This window comes from Metopolophium dirhodum, chromosome 8, assembly GCF_019925205.1.
Source record: "Metopolophium dirhodum isolate CAU chromosome 8, ASM1992520v1, whole genome shotgun sequence".
NCBI lineage: Eukaryota > Metazoa > Arthropoda > Insecta > Hemiptera > Aphididae > Metopolophium > Metopolophium dirhodum.
The window spans coordinates 17,459,580-17,477,725 of NC_083567.1; the positions used below are offsets into that span (position 1 = coordinate 17,459,580).

The 18,146-nt window shown below is 42.0% G+C and overlaps 1 protein-coding gene across 1 annotated transcript in view; it reads left to right on the forward strand.

Moving 5' to 3' along the window:
- The window catches only part of LOC132951037 (ecdysone-inducible protein E75), a 37,773-nt gene extending 21,202 nt beyond the window's left edge, over positions 1-16,571 (forward strand). The window contains 8 exon segments of the mRNA XM_061022723.1: positions 3,301-3,389; positions 7,316-7,460; positions 11,386-11,627; positions 12,459-12,677; positions 12,812-12,986; positions 13,145-14,109; positions 14,112-14,189; positions 14,191-16,571. Of these exon segments, the coding sequence (XP_060878706.1) occupies positions 3,301-3,389; positions 7,316-7,460; positions 11,386-11,627; positions 12,459-12,677; positions 12,812-12,986; positions 13,145-14,109; positions 14,112-14,189; positions 14,191-14,796 (2,519 nt within the window). The 3' untranslated portion in view covers positions 14,797-16,571.
- The last annotated feature ends 1,575 nt before the right edge of the window (positions 16,572-18,146 follow it).

Here is an 18,146-nt window from a genome sequence, read left to right on the forward strand (position 1 = left end):
AATACACACGCAGAACGTTTCGGGACGCACCACGGGCGCGACGTGCTTATATTTATCTATTCACATATTGTACCTACACTGTTTATAATTTTATATACCGTAATAATAATAATAACAACAGTGTATATCCTACCGGATTAGCGATTGATAACAATATTTAATGTACAACGAGATTTCATTAGATAATAATAATATGTAAAGGTGTTTACCGCGTGAAAGTGCCATAATTTATCGTCAGCAACATAAATTTACATTAAGTATAGGTACCTATCTTAATATTTAATTATCGTTTTTCTCATTCATTCCGATGATTAGTCAAAACGAAGTCGATACCTCGGACGACGTAACGGTGAAGCAAGGTAAGGGAGTAAAAAAAAAAACGTATACAATAACATTAAAAAAAAAATTTCGTTACTCATATAGGATCGGTGGGTGAAAATGAATTATAAATTATTTATGTAATTTCAAATTGTTTTTTTGCGTTTCTAAATTTGGTTTTTTTTCTCCTATTTGTTGCGTATATATTATTAGAGTGCGAGCGCGCTCACTGTTGTTGTATGAGTATATGATATACATAATAAGCGTTGCATGTGTGTGTGTACGCGCGCGCGAGTGTGTACGTTCGAACGCTACGAACGACCGCGACGGCGAATAAATTGTACCGTGTAAATAGTGCGTTTGTGTGAGCGCGCGCGAAAATGGGCCGGCGGGCACATGCGCAACAGTATTGAGCGACCAGACACAGACTCACTCAAGGCCGCGTTGACCCACAATCGGGCGCTCGGTCAACGACCGATCCTTGGGCCGTTTCCCGCTGCACCGCCCGCTCGGGACGCCACCCGCCCCCACCATCGTCGGTGGTGGAATAAAAAAGTCGCTTGATTATGCGCCGCCAAAGTCAGCGTGCGAAATTTGTGTTTTTCTTTTGCCGCCCCGATCACCGATCCATTTTTACACCTCGTTTTCGGTTTTGCGTTAATCCCCGACATACTTATATTATATATAACAATTATAATATATAGGTAATACAAGGGCGGACGATGTGTAATAATTTAATAATAACGTGACACCGTTAATTGGATTTTACATATTATACGTTTACAGTGTATATAGTTACACTTTATTATGCGCTGGTTACAGTGTACACATAATATATATATTTTATTATAATAATATAATATTGTGAATTATTATTATTATTGTGCGTGCGCGCGCGTATTGTCTGACGGTAGCGGCGTATGACTGGGCTGCGGGCCAATTAAAATATAATATATAATGCTTTTGCGCGCGCGCCTCTCGCATACGCGTGGTGATACGAGCGGCGAATTGAGCGTTTGAGCGTTTGAGCGAGCGGTGCGCGCCGCTTGAGAGTTGCTTGACCCGAGCGCCCGGCCGCCGGGATTAGTTCAACGGCCCAGAACTGGGTCATGACTGTAACCGTGTCGCTACTTACGTAACGGCCTCAACGGCGGCGGTGACGGCGTGCAGTAATATTAGCGGAGCACGCGTGTCGCTCGCCCGCCGTACAATAGTATTGGTGGCGCTCCGGTTTTTTAAAATTTTTTGCACAACCTGTACTGGTTCAGTTTGCCGCCTCTTCTCTCAACTTATCGCCAGTTGCCATACAGTTAATGTGATGATGACACTCATGATAATATTTTTTATTTGTCTACATCATGGTGGGAGCTAGCCCCCTCCCACCTTCAAATAAATAATTGTTTCGTGAATTTGTATAAGTATAGTGGTTTTTGATCGTGTCGTCGAATTTTTTTTTTCAGCTCACTATTTTACTGTACCTATTAATATTAAACACACAAGTGGTTAGGTGATGGTACGCTTAGTACGCTGTGTTGTTATGGTTCTGAGGCAAAAACATCGTTGTATAACAATAAACAAACTGGCAAATTGATTGACAGCCGGTGGGTGGTGGGCGGTGCGAATGTGGAGGGGAGTTCGCTGGAATTCTAGGACTAGTTGGCCAACGCTCAGTGGTAAAAAAAAACAGCGACGGTCGGCGCGAGGGGACCGGAGAAAGTGCAACGGCCTCTCCTCGCGTAACACAATGCTAATAGGTTACGGCAATCTCAGGTTATCGAACCGCCGCCACCGCCGTATGTGTAATTTTATTTATACATTATTACCATTATTATTATTATTTTTTCATAATAATAATAACGTGACACACATTTCATCAGGCGTTCGAAGGACAACCCCTAAATATTTTCGGTCACATCGAACACCACTACACCAGCTAACTCCGCCGCCGCTAGTTTTTTGGTCCGTTATGTGTGTACGCATAATATGTATTATATATAGTGTTTTGTATTATTCGCCAAACGCAATTATAATATATAATACAATAATTAATATTATAATGGGTCAACGGCATTGTATAGGCACACACACACACACTGCACGTATATACTACACGCGACACGCTAGTCATCACTATACTGCACGTTAAACAATATAATGTACCTAATGTAGTATATTATAATGTTCCGCATTTGTGAATTCATTTGGCACTGCAGTCGTCATCGTCGCCACCGGACGTTCACCCGGACGACGACCCGTTTCTGAAAAAACAAATACGCATATATTATCCCCGTCACTGACGCACAATCGAATCAACATTCGTGTTATTATAATGGTATTATACATTAAAAAATATAATATACGGGACGAAAAATTGAGATTGACAATATTATTGTATTATGATAGTTTGTGGTGTGTTATACGCGTACAAAGACTTGAACGCCCAGCGACCGCATCACCGGCGAAATATCCTCCGACCTTCGGGCCACCGGGTAACTAAGTCAAGGTCGATGAACCCGTGCGCCGCCCCGTCCGTACGTCGTGGGCGTGAACGGCCCCGTCCGCCAGCACCAATCGGGACGCGGCGGCGGTTGTGGCATCCCTCGCGCACCTCGGCACTCTGCCACCCTCGGTCATCGAAACACCCTCAGTGTTTGATCGTGCGGTGTGCGACGACAACGGGTCAGCGATTTTCCGGACTGATATTATTATTCAGACGCCCGCGCTTTTTTAGTATACACAAAATAATCGATACGCGTTGCGCGATGCCGGACACGATAATTATCCGATGGGATTCGAATGAAATTTCCGGTTAGATCAGCGTTTTTATTGTATAATGTATTAATGTACTTATATATACGATCATAGCAATGATTATGTTTTATTATTTATATATAGAGCCGTCTGCCTTGAGCAATAAAATACAGCTCAACAATTACAAATAGTATTACCATATAATAATTAGTTTTATTTTTATCGTTTCAGAATTTGATGGTGACACAGTACTGTGCCGAGTATGCGGTGACAGGGCGTCCGGGTTCCATTACGGCGTACACTCTTGTGAGGGATGCAAAGTGAGTACACGTTCATGCGTAAAACGTAGTTATACCTATACCTATTAAATATAATTATACATAATATAATTAGACCGAAGTGCGCATAACACGTTGCGTGTATCATGTTATATATTTTTACACGCGCGAGTATAAATATACATTAACAATAATAATACACACACAAACACAATAGGCGGATAGGTTTTTTGAACTCTGCGGTTCGCCAAACCCGAGGGGAAAGTATATATATATAAATATATTACACGATAATAGTAGGAGAGAAGTATGCGCACATAATATATAGTCTTATGACAGGAAGAGGAGGACGTGACGTAACAGATAGCGCGTGCCGCCGTGTCTTTGACGTCAGCGAAAGTCCTCACTCGGACCGGTCCACTTTCTTCTTCACTTTCTTCCGGCGAAGCCGCCTCCGTTGCGGTAGCAGCGTCAGTGTTCACCGTTATAATACCTATATATGTACTTCGCGGTGCAACAAACTGCAGTTATATAAAATATATATTATAATAATACAAATAGAATAAAAAAACCGCTCGTTTCCGCCATTATATTTGCTATGTATATAAATATATAATATGATTTTATTATACTGTACGCCGTGATTTCCTGGCCGAGAAAAAAAATTATTTAATTTTGTCGAAAAATTAATTTACGACGATCCAGTTGAGCCCGCGGGTCTCCGAGCCGTTCTATTGCAAGCACTTAGTCCAAAAAACAATATGACGTACGAAACCAATAATAAAACAATATAACTATTGCACGCCGTGCGCGCCACGGTTTTATCTCGCCGGCGGCTTTTTGTTACGCGCTTGGCGACCCATTGTCTTTTGTTCGCATTCATTTTACTCACACATACATGATATTCATCTATATAGTATACGGTATATTATACATTACACACGTGCAGTATATACGTATCTTCTCCAAGACTTATACCTACTATTTTGTACCGTTATCCAAGCGGCGCCGCACGCGGTGGCATTTTCGAAGGACACGTGGCCGTTACATTATCGTCCTGTCACATCGCTCGTACATTACCGGGTCGGGAACAAAAAAATAAGGGTTGACGTATACAGAAAAATGCGCGCGTACCGCAAACGGCGGGCGGTCGGTTCAGGGCTACTATATTATATCATGGTATAAACGACGCATGCTTACAATACGTCTAACTGTTTGTATATATTATAATATTATTATAATATGTATTATAATATCACAACTACTTGTTGACGCTGACCTCGTCGGAGGTCCGAGGGTTGTTGCAGTGAATCCCGTTAGCCTTTTTTATTCTTATACGTATAGGGATATATATATATATATATTATACAACACACGCACGTTGTTGTTGTTATGTTGTTTAGGTTTTTGTGTTCCGTCCTATAACTGTAAAAATTCGAGTATAGAGATTTATCGCACACTGCGGCCGGACGACCGTGGATTTTATAACATCCTCCTCCTCCTCCTCCTCATCGTAGTCAAGTACGGTCCGTTTTTATTATCTACCATATTTTGTTCACTTATGACATATACTCGTCATCATAGTATTAATATCGTAATACGCACTTGTTTATCGACGACGTTCTCTCGCGTGATTCGGAAATCCCCGGGAGTTATGACCCGGCCACCACCGCCGTCGAGTGCGTTGACACCGCTCAGCGCGCCGTCGCCGCCACAACCAGGGCGGACCGGGTATTCGTGATGAAATTAGGCCGATATGACGTCATAGGCCAATGACTTTTCGCCAGGCCAACAAACCGCACACACTAGCACGTTTTATATTATAATATATTATATTACAAATGTGCTGTATGTATGTGTGTATGGTGTTCTATTTGCACATTATTTATCAAAACGGATCTGTGTAAAACGTTTGCAAAATCAGTTTTTTTTTTCGTCCCAAATCGTCGATGACGACCATGGCTATTTTTTCACTCTGAACCGTTCTTGCCTATTATACTCTGGTAATCCGGTAGTTGGACGGTTTAATATTTAATTTTCACTATTTTAGTTTTAGGTCAATTGTCAATTAAATTGTAAAAAAAAAATAAAACTACTTGCTCGTCGTCGTTCCCCACGCAACATAAAAAAAGTTATATACATGTGCATACACATACCTATATATATAATAATATAATGTTATATGAATTTATCATTCGCTTTGTCCTTCGCATATTTTTTTTTATGACACAGATATTATCCCCTCGCCTAACTAAATATTCGAGTGTCGTTTGACCTGTCATATAAACATTATCATGTTATGCCTGAACATATGTACGCAAACAATATATTATATGATATACAATTCGCGCAATCTAAATTTTTTAACGCTCTAGTTTCGCAGCGATTTTTGAACACGCACGCATTTTATATGCGTGCAAATATCATAAAACAATATTATCGTATATACCTTAAATACACAGTGATAAATGTGAGGTTGCATGGTATATACGTGTGTCACTGAGTTCAATGATCGAATATCGCATTTATCGCACCTATAAGTAGTACTCGAGTTATAATGCCCATAAAGTGGCGTAGTGTTAAGTGTGTGGCCGAACAAACTGCTGGCAAAACAGGAAATGTTAAGGTATACACAGAATAATATATTAATTTAATAGTATACATCATCATATTATATTATATTATATGGGTGGAAAGGGGTTCGCGTCATTCTTTCAATAATAATATGTACCAAAGTCTTTATATCCTAATACTGTGCAGCAAAATTGGATTTTTTGATAAAAATGTATTGTGTCGTGGGGTGGTGGTCATCGCAATAACAATATAACTCATAACAAGATAAATATGTAAAGCCGCCCCCTCCCCGTTTTTTTGCGATAAAAACTCGAACACATAGAGTTGTTGACTCCGCTCTGCTACGGTATCGGGTGGGGAAGCTGTGAAATGGTTACCTACATTATATTTGTATTATAGCGCTCACCGTTATGTACTTTTACTTGTATATGTAGGTATACACACACGAATATGTATATATATATAATCATAATAATAATATTGTGCACCGCCACCACCAGCTCTCTTCTCCCCTCCTCTAGTACATAATATTATAATATACCGCAACCGCGGTCTCGCTGCATCTTCGGTGCGTCATATAACGGGCCCCGTCGACTTGCAGGTATACATAATATATATATATATAAGGCAGTCAGTCAGGTAGATTCTATTATATATATATATATACACATAGGTACGTGTGCGTGCAGTTTTTTGCACCCGCGCCCGGTGGGAGTCATTCCTCCCGCCGCCGCGTTGTTTTCTAGACGTTATTATAACAGAGCTGAGCCGCGTAATATAATAATAATAATAATAATAAAAATATATATTTTTACCGTGGTGGTGGTGGCGGCGGCAGCGACGAGTTTAACGCACCGCAATTGGGTCATCGTCGCCGCCGCCGCCGACCGGCAGAACCGTCGTGCAAGCCAACCGGAGTAGTGTGGCGCGTATATTACAATATTGTAGACGCGCCTGCAGTCGCGAGCTGTTAGCCTTAGTGTCTGTGTGTGTTAAAGTGTGTGCGAAAAAGCATTTTTTTTTCCTTTTCGTCACGATAATATATATTAATACCTATATGAATTATACAACTGATAATATACGATATCAACGCGAAAACTGTAAAAAAAAAAATTGTTTGCTCATATAGTTTAATAATAGTGGAAAAAAAAAAATCTGATCGGTTTCGCTCTATTATTGGTCAAAGATAATATTATAACATACTCGCACGTCGTAATCTATAATATTATACGCTCGCCGAAATGCCGCCAATTTGTACGGAAAAAACGTCGTCTGCGTGCTGGCGGTGCGCCGGCGATTCCGGCGCCGAGTCTAGCGCGGCGGACACGGACGATTCCGACTGTAGCACGACCAGTTCGTCCAATAACTATACGTCGTCCACCGATCGGTTACAGGGCTTTTTCCGCCGAAGCATCCAGCAGAAGATCCAGTACCGGCCATGCACCAAGAATCAGCAGTGCAACATCTTGCGGATCAACAGGAACAGGTGTCAATACTGCCGGCTCCGCAAGTGCATCAGCGTCGGCATGAGTCGAGACGGTGAGCATAGTTTTATTATTTTTTTTTATTATAACAATGGTTTAAATATCATACCTAGTTTAAAATACCATTTTGTCGTTGTTACTTTTTTTTTTTTTTTTTTTTTTTATTTATTTGAAGAAATCTACAATCTATACATGCTTTTTGTATAATAAGTAGGTTTGATATATGAAAGGTAAAATATGGTATGAGTAGTTAGATTAGGGAAGATACCCAGTGGTAACACCCTGTGTTGTTACTTACCTATTACAATGTCATGTATGATATAACTTAAAAAATTACCATATACACACATACGAAAACCCGTCTGCCCGACTATATACATATTATACGATATAACTAACCTAACCTTCGGCTATTTAAATACACTCATAAACAGTGCGGCTAGCTGCAGGAATATAATAATGTGTGGCACCTTTATATAGTTTTCCATGACCTATACCTAACAGCGACCGAGTTGCGATTAATTCGTCAAACGCGATTTTTGACCGTCGCCGTGTCACCGTGTTATGTCTAACCTATTATTGTTTAAACCATATTATTTATTTATTTATTTATTTGCTGTCGTTTTACTGCCGACAATAATGGAATAATAATAATTATTATATATTATTTCATGTACAATTATGTTATTATGATATTACGTGCACACATTTTTTTTGCCACATTTTATTTTCAACAATTTCGGCACACTCAACACGATGTCATATTTCGGTTTTACAAAATAACGTCATACACCTTTATTGTCCTATATATTATAATATATGTATGCCATATAACACACTTATACATATTATATATGTGTACAATACATATATGTGACTGGCCTATCTGCTGTCCAATGTGTACAGCACAATATAATATATGTGTGTGTAATCGGTCAATGACGTAACGCCGCCGCCGCCGCTGAGTGGTTTATTATGCGCATACACAAAGAACGGTCGCAATGACCTGTTTTTTAGCAGTTCGTTCAACTCTCGATGTCGATGGCCGCCCCGATTGCTCTCTCGCCAGCAACTGCACAACAACCGCCGCCGCCGATACACCGTTCCCTAGGCCGCCTCGTCTATTAGATAACAATATATTTTTTGCAAAACAATACCGGACAATTATTATAATATTATGTCGATACAAATTTTAATGCGGTTATTGATTGAACGGTTTCCGAAGCCCCATCATATTATATAATAATATGTAATTTGGTTTTTATCGAAGAATTTATAGAATAAAATAAAATGATTTCGAATTTTGAAATTTTTCTATTTCGGTGACTGTTAAAATAAAAAATATATAAAACCGTTTGTGAGCAAACAATAATAATTATTTAATAATAATAATAGGGAATAATTTCGGTGTTTCGCGACGAACGGTGGCGACCTCTAGCGGCCCGGCGGCGCGACAGTCGTTGTCGCGACCCGACCGCCAGATGGCGGTGCCGGTGTGCTCGACCGACGACAAAAAAAAATTCGCGATACGATCTGCGGAGGCGTGTAGTAACTCGGAGTATTCGAATAATACGACGACAGCTGCAAAAGCCGCACGGCAGACGACCGTCGACCAACTGCAACACTCGTAACGATTTATAACTCATGTATTACTGTAACCGACGATATTATAAATTATTACAATATCAGTATTATTATTCCGAGTTACCGACCTTGTGCGCGCGCGCCTACAACAAGTGTACTCCGCGCGCTATCGGCCGACCTCGGAGCAATGATATATTATATCGAGATAAACGCGTCGGTTTTTTTGTTCACGGCGCGCGCGTTTGAGACGGCCTTTGTGCGCGACAGCTACATTAACAATATGATAATAACGATATAATATCGTCGACCGATCGACACAGAAACGACACTGACCGAAAACGTCGTTCCTGCTGGACACTGCATAATATTAGTATGTGGCCTCCACCGCACACCGTGTGTTATAATAATAATAATAATAATAATGATTATTATAACAATATCGCTATGAATAAAATATACTACTGCATCGTTGTGTGTGAAACGGCCGCGACCCAAATGCGTCTCGTCGGCGATTCGCGTCGGTCCGACCGAGAAAGGTGCCGACGACGGGGTACCGGTGGGTAGATGGAGTGCCTTTGAGCGTGCCGCGCGATTCGCGCTCGCTGCCGCACGCGCCGTGCCCAAGTTCAAGGGTACGCGATCGACCGAAGCGTGTATTTTTCACCGGGCGGCGTCGTCGTCGTCGTCGTTTGTTGGGTGAGTGGGTGGGGGGAGCCGTGCCATCTCGTACCCGCCGCCGCCGCCGACCCTACTCTTCTCGACGTGTACCATTGCCGCCGCCGCCGGGTCCCCACCAACGGGCGCCGTCGAATCGAACGCAGTGGCGTGTGGCCGTGAAACGGGCTCATTGTGATCGTGAACCGCGTACGCTCGTCCGGTCTCGTCCGGGAAATGTCGTCCGTCGTACGCCGAAACTTGGTCGCATCGCGCACCGGCAGTGTTGTTACCGCGTGATATTACGTACGTGCGAATTTTTTCCAAACATCGCTGTTTTTGGATGTCTCTCGTCTACGACAATGACAATAATTATAAACTACCGTCGTCTGCAAACTCGGGATAATTGCGATTTTTCGTAGTGCCATTTATGTTTGTTCGCCGTTCGAGTAACAAATAACAAAACATCGTGTGTTCGTGGTTTTTTCCCCGTCTGTTTGTTTATTATTATTATCGCCGTCGATATAATTATTTTTTAAAACTATACCAAAATGAGTAAAAAATCCATCCTAAAGGACATACTCTGCAACGGAGTCGTACGTTACTCCAACGCCCGTACGTATTTATTAATTATTTGGATTATTTTTCTTCTCGCAGCGTCCTTTTCTTTCGGCCGTGCGTCGTTTCGGTCTTGAAACACGCGAATTTCGCGGTATCGTAATAATATTATGCCAAAGATGCGCACGCTTGTGTGTATTTGTTTTTTGGGGCCACAGCGCGCTTTCGTCGTCCTCGTCTTGAGCCGCGCACGCCGCAGAACCGCGCGTCGGCGGTTCCCTCTCCACGCTCAGCGTTTCAGTTGCGCGGGCGCGCGCGCGTTCGTGCGTGTTGTCGTACGCTTACTTTCTAGTCGACCTCGGTAAAAGTGAAATTGTGTACCAATTTCTCTCTCATTCGCGCCCCCACGAACGACGGCGACTACGTCGACCCAAATCACATCTCGGGAGAGCCGCGTGGAAAAAAAATAATAGAAAAAACCGACACGAATTATATTCACAATAATATAATATATAATATTATTCTATATTATTATTATTGTTGTTTGACTTTCACCGTCGCGATTTTTCTCCTCTTCTCGGTTTTCGTCAACGCGCGCACACACTCCCACGCAAACACACTCGCGTATACATCACGGGTTTCGACGGCAGTCCGGATCGATTCGCTCGGTTCGTTTCAAGGGCATTACGAGTCAAGGGCAAATATCTACCCCCCGCGGGTGGTACGTCTGAATATGCGCGCGCGCCCCCGTGTGTGTGTTGTTTGTGAGTGTGTGTGATTGCCGCCGCCTCGAAAGGGACAGTGCGCAGGATATTTGCCCGGCACCTGCTGCTACCGCTACCGCCGCCGCCGCCGCCACCGTTGTTCGTTTCGTGTGTGCTGCGCCGACGGCGTACGTAGCTGAGAGCAGTCGCAGTGTAACATCCGCGCGCGTTCACGACGGTCGCATCATCATGTTGGCCAAATGCGATTCCACGACAAAACGTACGGACGACTGACCTGGTTTTTTTTTTTGTCTTCCCTTCGCCCCTCTAACTCACGTCTCACTAAATTACTGATACACACATTTACTTATTATTACATATCGACTAAAAAAAAAAAAATAAATTTAAAATCTGTTATTGTGCGTCCGGTTTTGTTAAATATTTTTTTTTCTAAACGAATCGTGTTTTTATCTTTTACAGCTGTACGATTCGGCCGTGTGCCCAAACGGGAAAAGGCTCGTATAATGGCCGCCATGCAGCACAGCAGTAACTCCAAAAGCCAGGAGAAGGCCGCCGTGGCGGAGCTTGAAGACGACCAGAGACTCGTCGCCAGCGTGGTCAGGGCACATCTGGAGACTTGTGACTTCACGTCGGACAAGGTCGCGCCCACGTTGGCCCGTGCCCGCGAACAGCCAAATTACACCTTGTGCCATCCGACACTGGTGAGTTCAACACACAATCATTATTACAATAGTTTTCACCCTTTATAAAATATAGTAGTGCAACGTTATTAAAATTAGATTTTACGTGAGCTTAGTTTGTTACGTTATTCGTGCGTGTACCTATAATCATATCGTCCAGGAAGAACCTTGACGACGTGTTTTGTGCGTTAATCAACAAGGTCTGCTGGTATGCAAATATTTGTGTACACAGCTCGGTGTTTACAAAACTATACATTTTATAATATTATATATTAACGTGCATGCGTGCAAACGTATATTGCATCGTTTCGCGGTGCGCTGTTTTGGATCCATTTCATTCGGTTTTTAAATTTTTTGCTTTTACCGAGTGCATAAATTATTTTTGGAAATTTCGTTGTTATTTGCTGTTTTCTCGCAGCCGCCGCGGGTAATACGACACAGCGAAATAGTACCAATTTCTCCGCGACTCGTCCTTGGCCTTGTTGCCACCGAATTTCCTAAACGACTTTATAATAATTATTATTTTATTACCTGCCGTGGCGCAGGTGACGCACGCCTCTCACGTTCCTCTCTCCACCCCTCCACCTAAACGTTTTCCCGTAAACGTTCGCCGCGGCGATCGCCGTAGTTCAAACGCCGTTGTGTTCTGCTCGAGCGCGATGGTGCAACCCGTTTAAAACCCGATACGTCTCTCTTATTATCGTCTTGTCCATATTATGAATTGTCATTTTTAATAACGTTGTCGCCCTTGACGCGTCGCCGCCACTATCAAGGCCGCGATAAATTAAATAATAACAATTAATCGTCGCACCTTTACTCATCCAACACCGTTTTTTTTCTTTCTATGTGCAGGCTTGCCCGTTGAACCCGAGTCCACGACCCGTCACCGGACAACAAGAACTATTGAACGACTTTTCGAAGCGATTCTCGCCGGCTATACGCGGCGTGGTCGAGTTCGCCAAGCGCATACCTGGTTTTGGGCTACTCGCCCAAGACGACCAGGTGACCTTGCTCAAAGCCGGTGTTTTCGAGGTGCTACTTGTTCGCTTGGCCTGCATGTTCGACTCTGAGGTAAGTTTCTAAGTAATTGTGTACCAACGAGTATCAATACTTATATACCTATATACACGTATAATGCATATCTGCGTGTCATGGTTTTTTCGACGTGTATTGACCTCGATTTTTCTTTTTTTTGTTTCGCGCAGTGTAACAGCATGGTGACGCTCAACGGTCAAGTGTTGCGCAGAGAATCGGTTTGCGCATACTCCAACGCTAGATTCCTCACTGATTCCATGTTCGAGTTTGCCGAGAGGTTGAACGCAATGCGACTAAACGATTCGGAAATTGGTCTATTCAACGCCGTCATCGTGATCGCTGCCGGTAAGTGTCGATTTACGAGATCATTAATTATTATTCATAGTCATTTACGCACTAAAATAACGAATTGTGAAATTACTTTTATATCTTACATACATTTTAATATTTACGGAAAGCAAAGTTTTAAAACGTTCGGTATTATTTTTGTTTTTCAAAAACAGATCGCCCAGGCTTGCGCAATGTTGAATTCATTGAACGCATGCACAAACAGTTAAAATGCGCGTTGCAGTCGGTGCTCATGCAAAACCATCCGGACCGTCCTAGCTTGTGCCAAGAACTGTTGAAGAAAATCCCGGACTTGAGGACACTTAACACGTTGCACTCAGAGAAATTACTAGCGTTCAAGATGACCGAACAGCAAAACCAACTGGACCAACAGCAACAACATCAGCAGCAACAACATCAGGACACAACCACCACGACCAGCATCGCATCCGCCGCCGTTCAACATCATCAGAACATTGGTGGCATGTGGAGCCTGATGATGAACGGCACCGACGATTTTAACCGCAAGAGCCCGGAGGAGGCAGGCTCGTCGTCATGGTCGGATGAGACCACTTCCGTGGAGGACATGAAGAGCCTGGCTATGTTGGACGAAGTTAAGAGCCCGCTAGGATCGGTTTCCAGCACCGAGTCTGTGTGCTCAGACGAATACCATCATGGACCAAGCAAACACGCGGCGAGTGCTCCTCTGTTGGCGGCCTCGCTAGCTGGGGCCGTGTGCCCGATTAGGCGGCATGCGGCCGCGCCGTCGGACGAATTACATCACCAGGTGATCGTCCGACCGATGTCGTGCCGCCGGTACCAGCGGAAGCAGGACTCGCCCACTGACTCTGGAATCGAGTCGGGCACGGAGAAGCTGGACAGACCGATGCCGCACAGCGCGCCTACTTCAGTGTGCTCCAGCCCGCGATCCACCGTCGAGGACGCTGTCATGTCGGCCGACTCGCACCATCCGGCGGCCATTGAGGACATGCCGGTGCTGAAGCGTGTGCTCCAGGCACCGCCGCTGTACGATACCAACTCATTGATGGACGAGGCGTACAAGCCGCACAAAAAGTTCCGAGCCCTACGCAGCGCCAAAGACTCTGCCGAGGCTGAGGCTGTCCGACCGTCGGTGGCGACTACCGTCCACAACAACAGCACCCTCCTCAACCACCTCCAACAAAGCCACCACCACAATTCGCCGCAACTGCACCATCACCTCACGTCGTCGTCGTTGTCGAGCACTCACTCGACGCTGGCCAAGTCGCTGCGCGAGACGCCTAAGATGACCGCGGAACAGATCAAACGCACCGAAGACATTCACAATTTTATAATGCGCGAGGATACGGCGTGCAGTGGTTACCAACAACAACTAACGCAACAACACCACCACCACCACCACAACAATAACCACCACCTACAACAACAACAACCTCCGACCAGGTGGCAACACACGCCTGTCATTACATCTGCCTTGGCCCAGAACAGTTGCAGATTGTCACCGACGCCGCCCACCAGCAGGTATGCGTCGTCGACCGTGAGCAGTGGTGGCGTTTTGGCGCGCGTCCTGTCGCCGTCGTCTTCGTCGTGTGCGTCTCCGCCGCCGTCGGCGCTGTCAATGGTCATGCGCCGCACGCCGTCGCCGAACGTTGTCAACCTCCAGGTGGGCATTACCAACGCAGCCGCAGCCGCGGCTGAGGCGGCGGCCGCTCACCAGCAGCCGCTCAACCTGTCCAAAAAGCTGTCCCCGTCGCCGACGTCCGCCGTCGGCAGTGGTACCACCACGCCACCATCTCCTGCTCCCGCTCAGGTGGCCATGGAAGCGTAATCCACCCTCACCCCGCCCACCACACTCCCCGTTGCCGTACGTAACCGCATCGACTCGATCTCACGAGAGTCAATCTCTAGACCAAAACACGAAAAAAATCAACAATTGGAAACAAATGGGGTTTCTATACGCAAACCAAAACAGGTGCGGTGATCGTTTTCCTATTTTAATAATTTTTTTTTGTTTTAATTTTAATTTTTTTTTTTGTGGCAATACATACAACTGTGTACATATTACTATAAAATATTAGGCCTTACGAGTTTAAGTTTAATTATATAATATAATATCATAATATATATATATATATATATATCTCATGCTCTTATTTTTCTCTATATATATATAACTATCTTTATTCTATTTAATAATTATTATACAAACGTTTTCCGCATAACTATTTTTTTGGATTTACGAGAAAAATATTAAAACAAAAATGTACAAATTTATAAATCGACCGATTTTTTCCGACGACACCCCGCGTGATATATATATCAAATTATAAAATATTTATGTTTATGTAGAAGTATAATTATATATAATACATTTATTATGAAAACATTTATTTCTTTTTATTTTTATTTTTAAATGTGATATACATTTTAAGGATCGCATTTGGTTTTATTCTGTACATATTACATTTTACCATGTAAGTTACAAAATAATTTGGTTTTTTGCCCATCGTAGTCATAGACTCTATGATATTCATCCTGGTATATAGTTATTAACGGTTCAAACCGATTTGACGTTTTCCTTTTTGAGCATTACCTATATAATATATATATGTGTATACACATTTATATATAATGTTTGATAGTTATATATTATATTAGAATGGTTAAATAGTGACCTCTTTTTTTTCTTTCTTTTTGTTGTAAATACGATTTTAAATTTACGAAGCAAAAACACAGTATGTATATATATATATCATAATATATACATTTTGAATGTTTTCGAGATAAATTTTTGAGACTGAGGGAAGTGTCAAGCCATTTTTATTTTATTTTATGACGCCTTGCGTGGTTTGGTTTTTTCGTTTCTGGGCATGTAGCCTGCAAAAAAAAATATTTCTACAGCAATCCTCCCTATATATCATATTTGTGTTTTTATTTGCGATATAAAAATCGAGTTGGCAAGTACAAATTTTCAGACCCACAATATTGTTTTTTATTTATTTATTTATTTTTTGTACATAAGCCAAAAACTAATTTCCCTTCTCCCTCCCAACAACACCATCACCACCACCAATACTTCCATACGACGGGTGTACCAATATATATATACACTCGTCTTGCCGAAGCAGAATCGTAAAAATCGTATTATTGTTCCCACTGCTGCAGCTGAAGTGAGACACTATATTATATTATATATTTTTTGCACAGAAAAAAACGAGGAGTGTTCGATGAACCATATTTCGACTTCCTTTACCGGTCGTATATAATAATAATATAAAGTTTCACATGACACTAATGAGAAAATAATAAAAAATTAAAATTAAAAAACACGAATGATCAGCCGAATGTCTGCGAAGGACGACGATATTAGGTATGGTAACGATACATAATACGAATGTGTGTGAGTGTGTGTTTGATGACCACAATGAGACATAAGTTCGTCGTCAACGAGTGAAATTCACGACTATCGCATGTTCGGACATCGATGCCGCCGCTCATCTCGTGATATATTTATATTATAATTTACTATGTACTGCGAGAGAAATGAATAAAATTTGGTGTAATATAAAAAAAAAAAAAAAATAGGTCGATTACATAATATAATATCTAAATAATAATATGTGTGTGTGGTGTTGTGTGTTTTGCGCGTGTGTGTAAATATGCATATAATATTATGTATAACTATATACTAGACGGTAATGTTGTGTTTCCCCCCACTTTTTTTACTCATCGATTCCGGTAGGCATATCGTAATTAACTACTATATACAGTTTTTTTCACGTGCATTGCAACCCCCCTAATATATAAAATATAACTTGATAATATATACATGTGAATGTATATAAATATTTATAATCATACAATCAAAAACTATATACGAAAAAACCAACATCAATATTAATATTGATATTGATATATTACATATTAAATTAGTATTCTGTTATAAACATACTATATATAATTATATATTATTATTATTATTATTATTATTATTATTATTATTATTATTATTATTATTAATTATTATATTATCATGTTTTAAAAATGTGAAGAAAACAATTATCGTGTTAAAAAAAATGTACCAATGTTTATTTTTTAAGTTTAAAATATTTTTTTCTCGTGTGCTTATGACTGTTAGCATTGTGTAATATTTTTTTTGTTTTTCCTTTTTAAGCTTGGGATTATTAATTGTATTTTTTTTGTTTTTATCCTTTTCCAAGGTCTTTGCGTGTACATGTATAGTATATATGTATATTTATATATATATATGTGTATGTGTGTGTATGATTTTATCATTGTATATGTATATGAGAATCGAAAAAAAGAGAAAAAAATAATAAAAACTGTCTGATTATTGTAATGAAAATAAAATTACTGTCGTTTTTATTTAAAAAAATATATGTGATTTATATATGATAACAAGCGGTTCGTACAACAATAATTTACCCATCACCGTACGCTTCCCCTTCTCCGGCGATCTGTCCTGTGTCCCTTATTCCGCGTTTATATATATATTATATACCCTCACCCGTTCTGCGACCCTAACGCCGTGATAGATCGTTACGTGCCGATGACGTACAACTGTAGTGGCAGTCACCCTCGGCGGCGGCGGTGGCGGTGGAAATCGAGACGAACGCTCTGTATGTACGAACCGACGACAGGACGATTTGATCCTGCGGCGGCGAGCAGGATACGGTTTTTCAATGCCATAGCGCAGCCGCCGCCGCGCCGCAGCAGCCGTCTGATGACCTACTTGTCCGGTGCGCTATAAAAACTAGCTCACTTTCCCGTGAAACGCTACACGGCGGCCGTGCTATGACATCGGCAGCTGCCGTTATTATCATTATTTTTATTTCATCGAGACGTGCCTCGCGTCAGCCGACCACTGCTGCGTACGGTGGTTTTGATGTTGTAGTATGAATATTATTGTCCACGCGAGTTTACGACCGGTTGACGACGAAAATTAATAATGATACGCTACGGGGTAAGGACACGGTGGACGTTATGATATTATTCGATCGTCCGCAGCAGGACGAGCTGCAGGCGACGAAAGTGGTGACTCGACTGCAACAGCTGCAGCCGAGTCCGAGTGAAACGATGTGACACGTGCTCGTAGTACACTACAGCTCGAGCTCGATGCCGGTTTTAAACAGTATAATATTATTATTTACATAAATC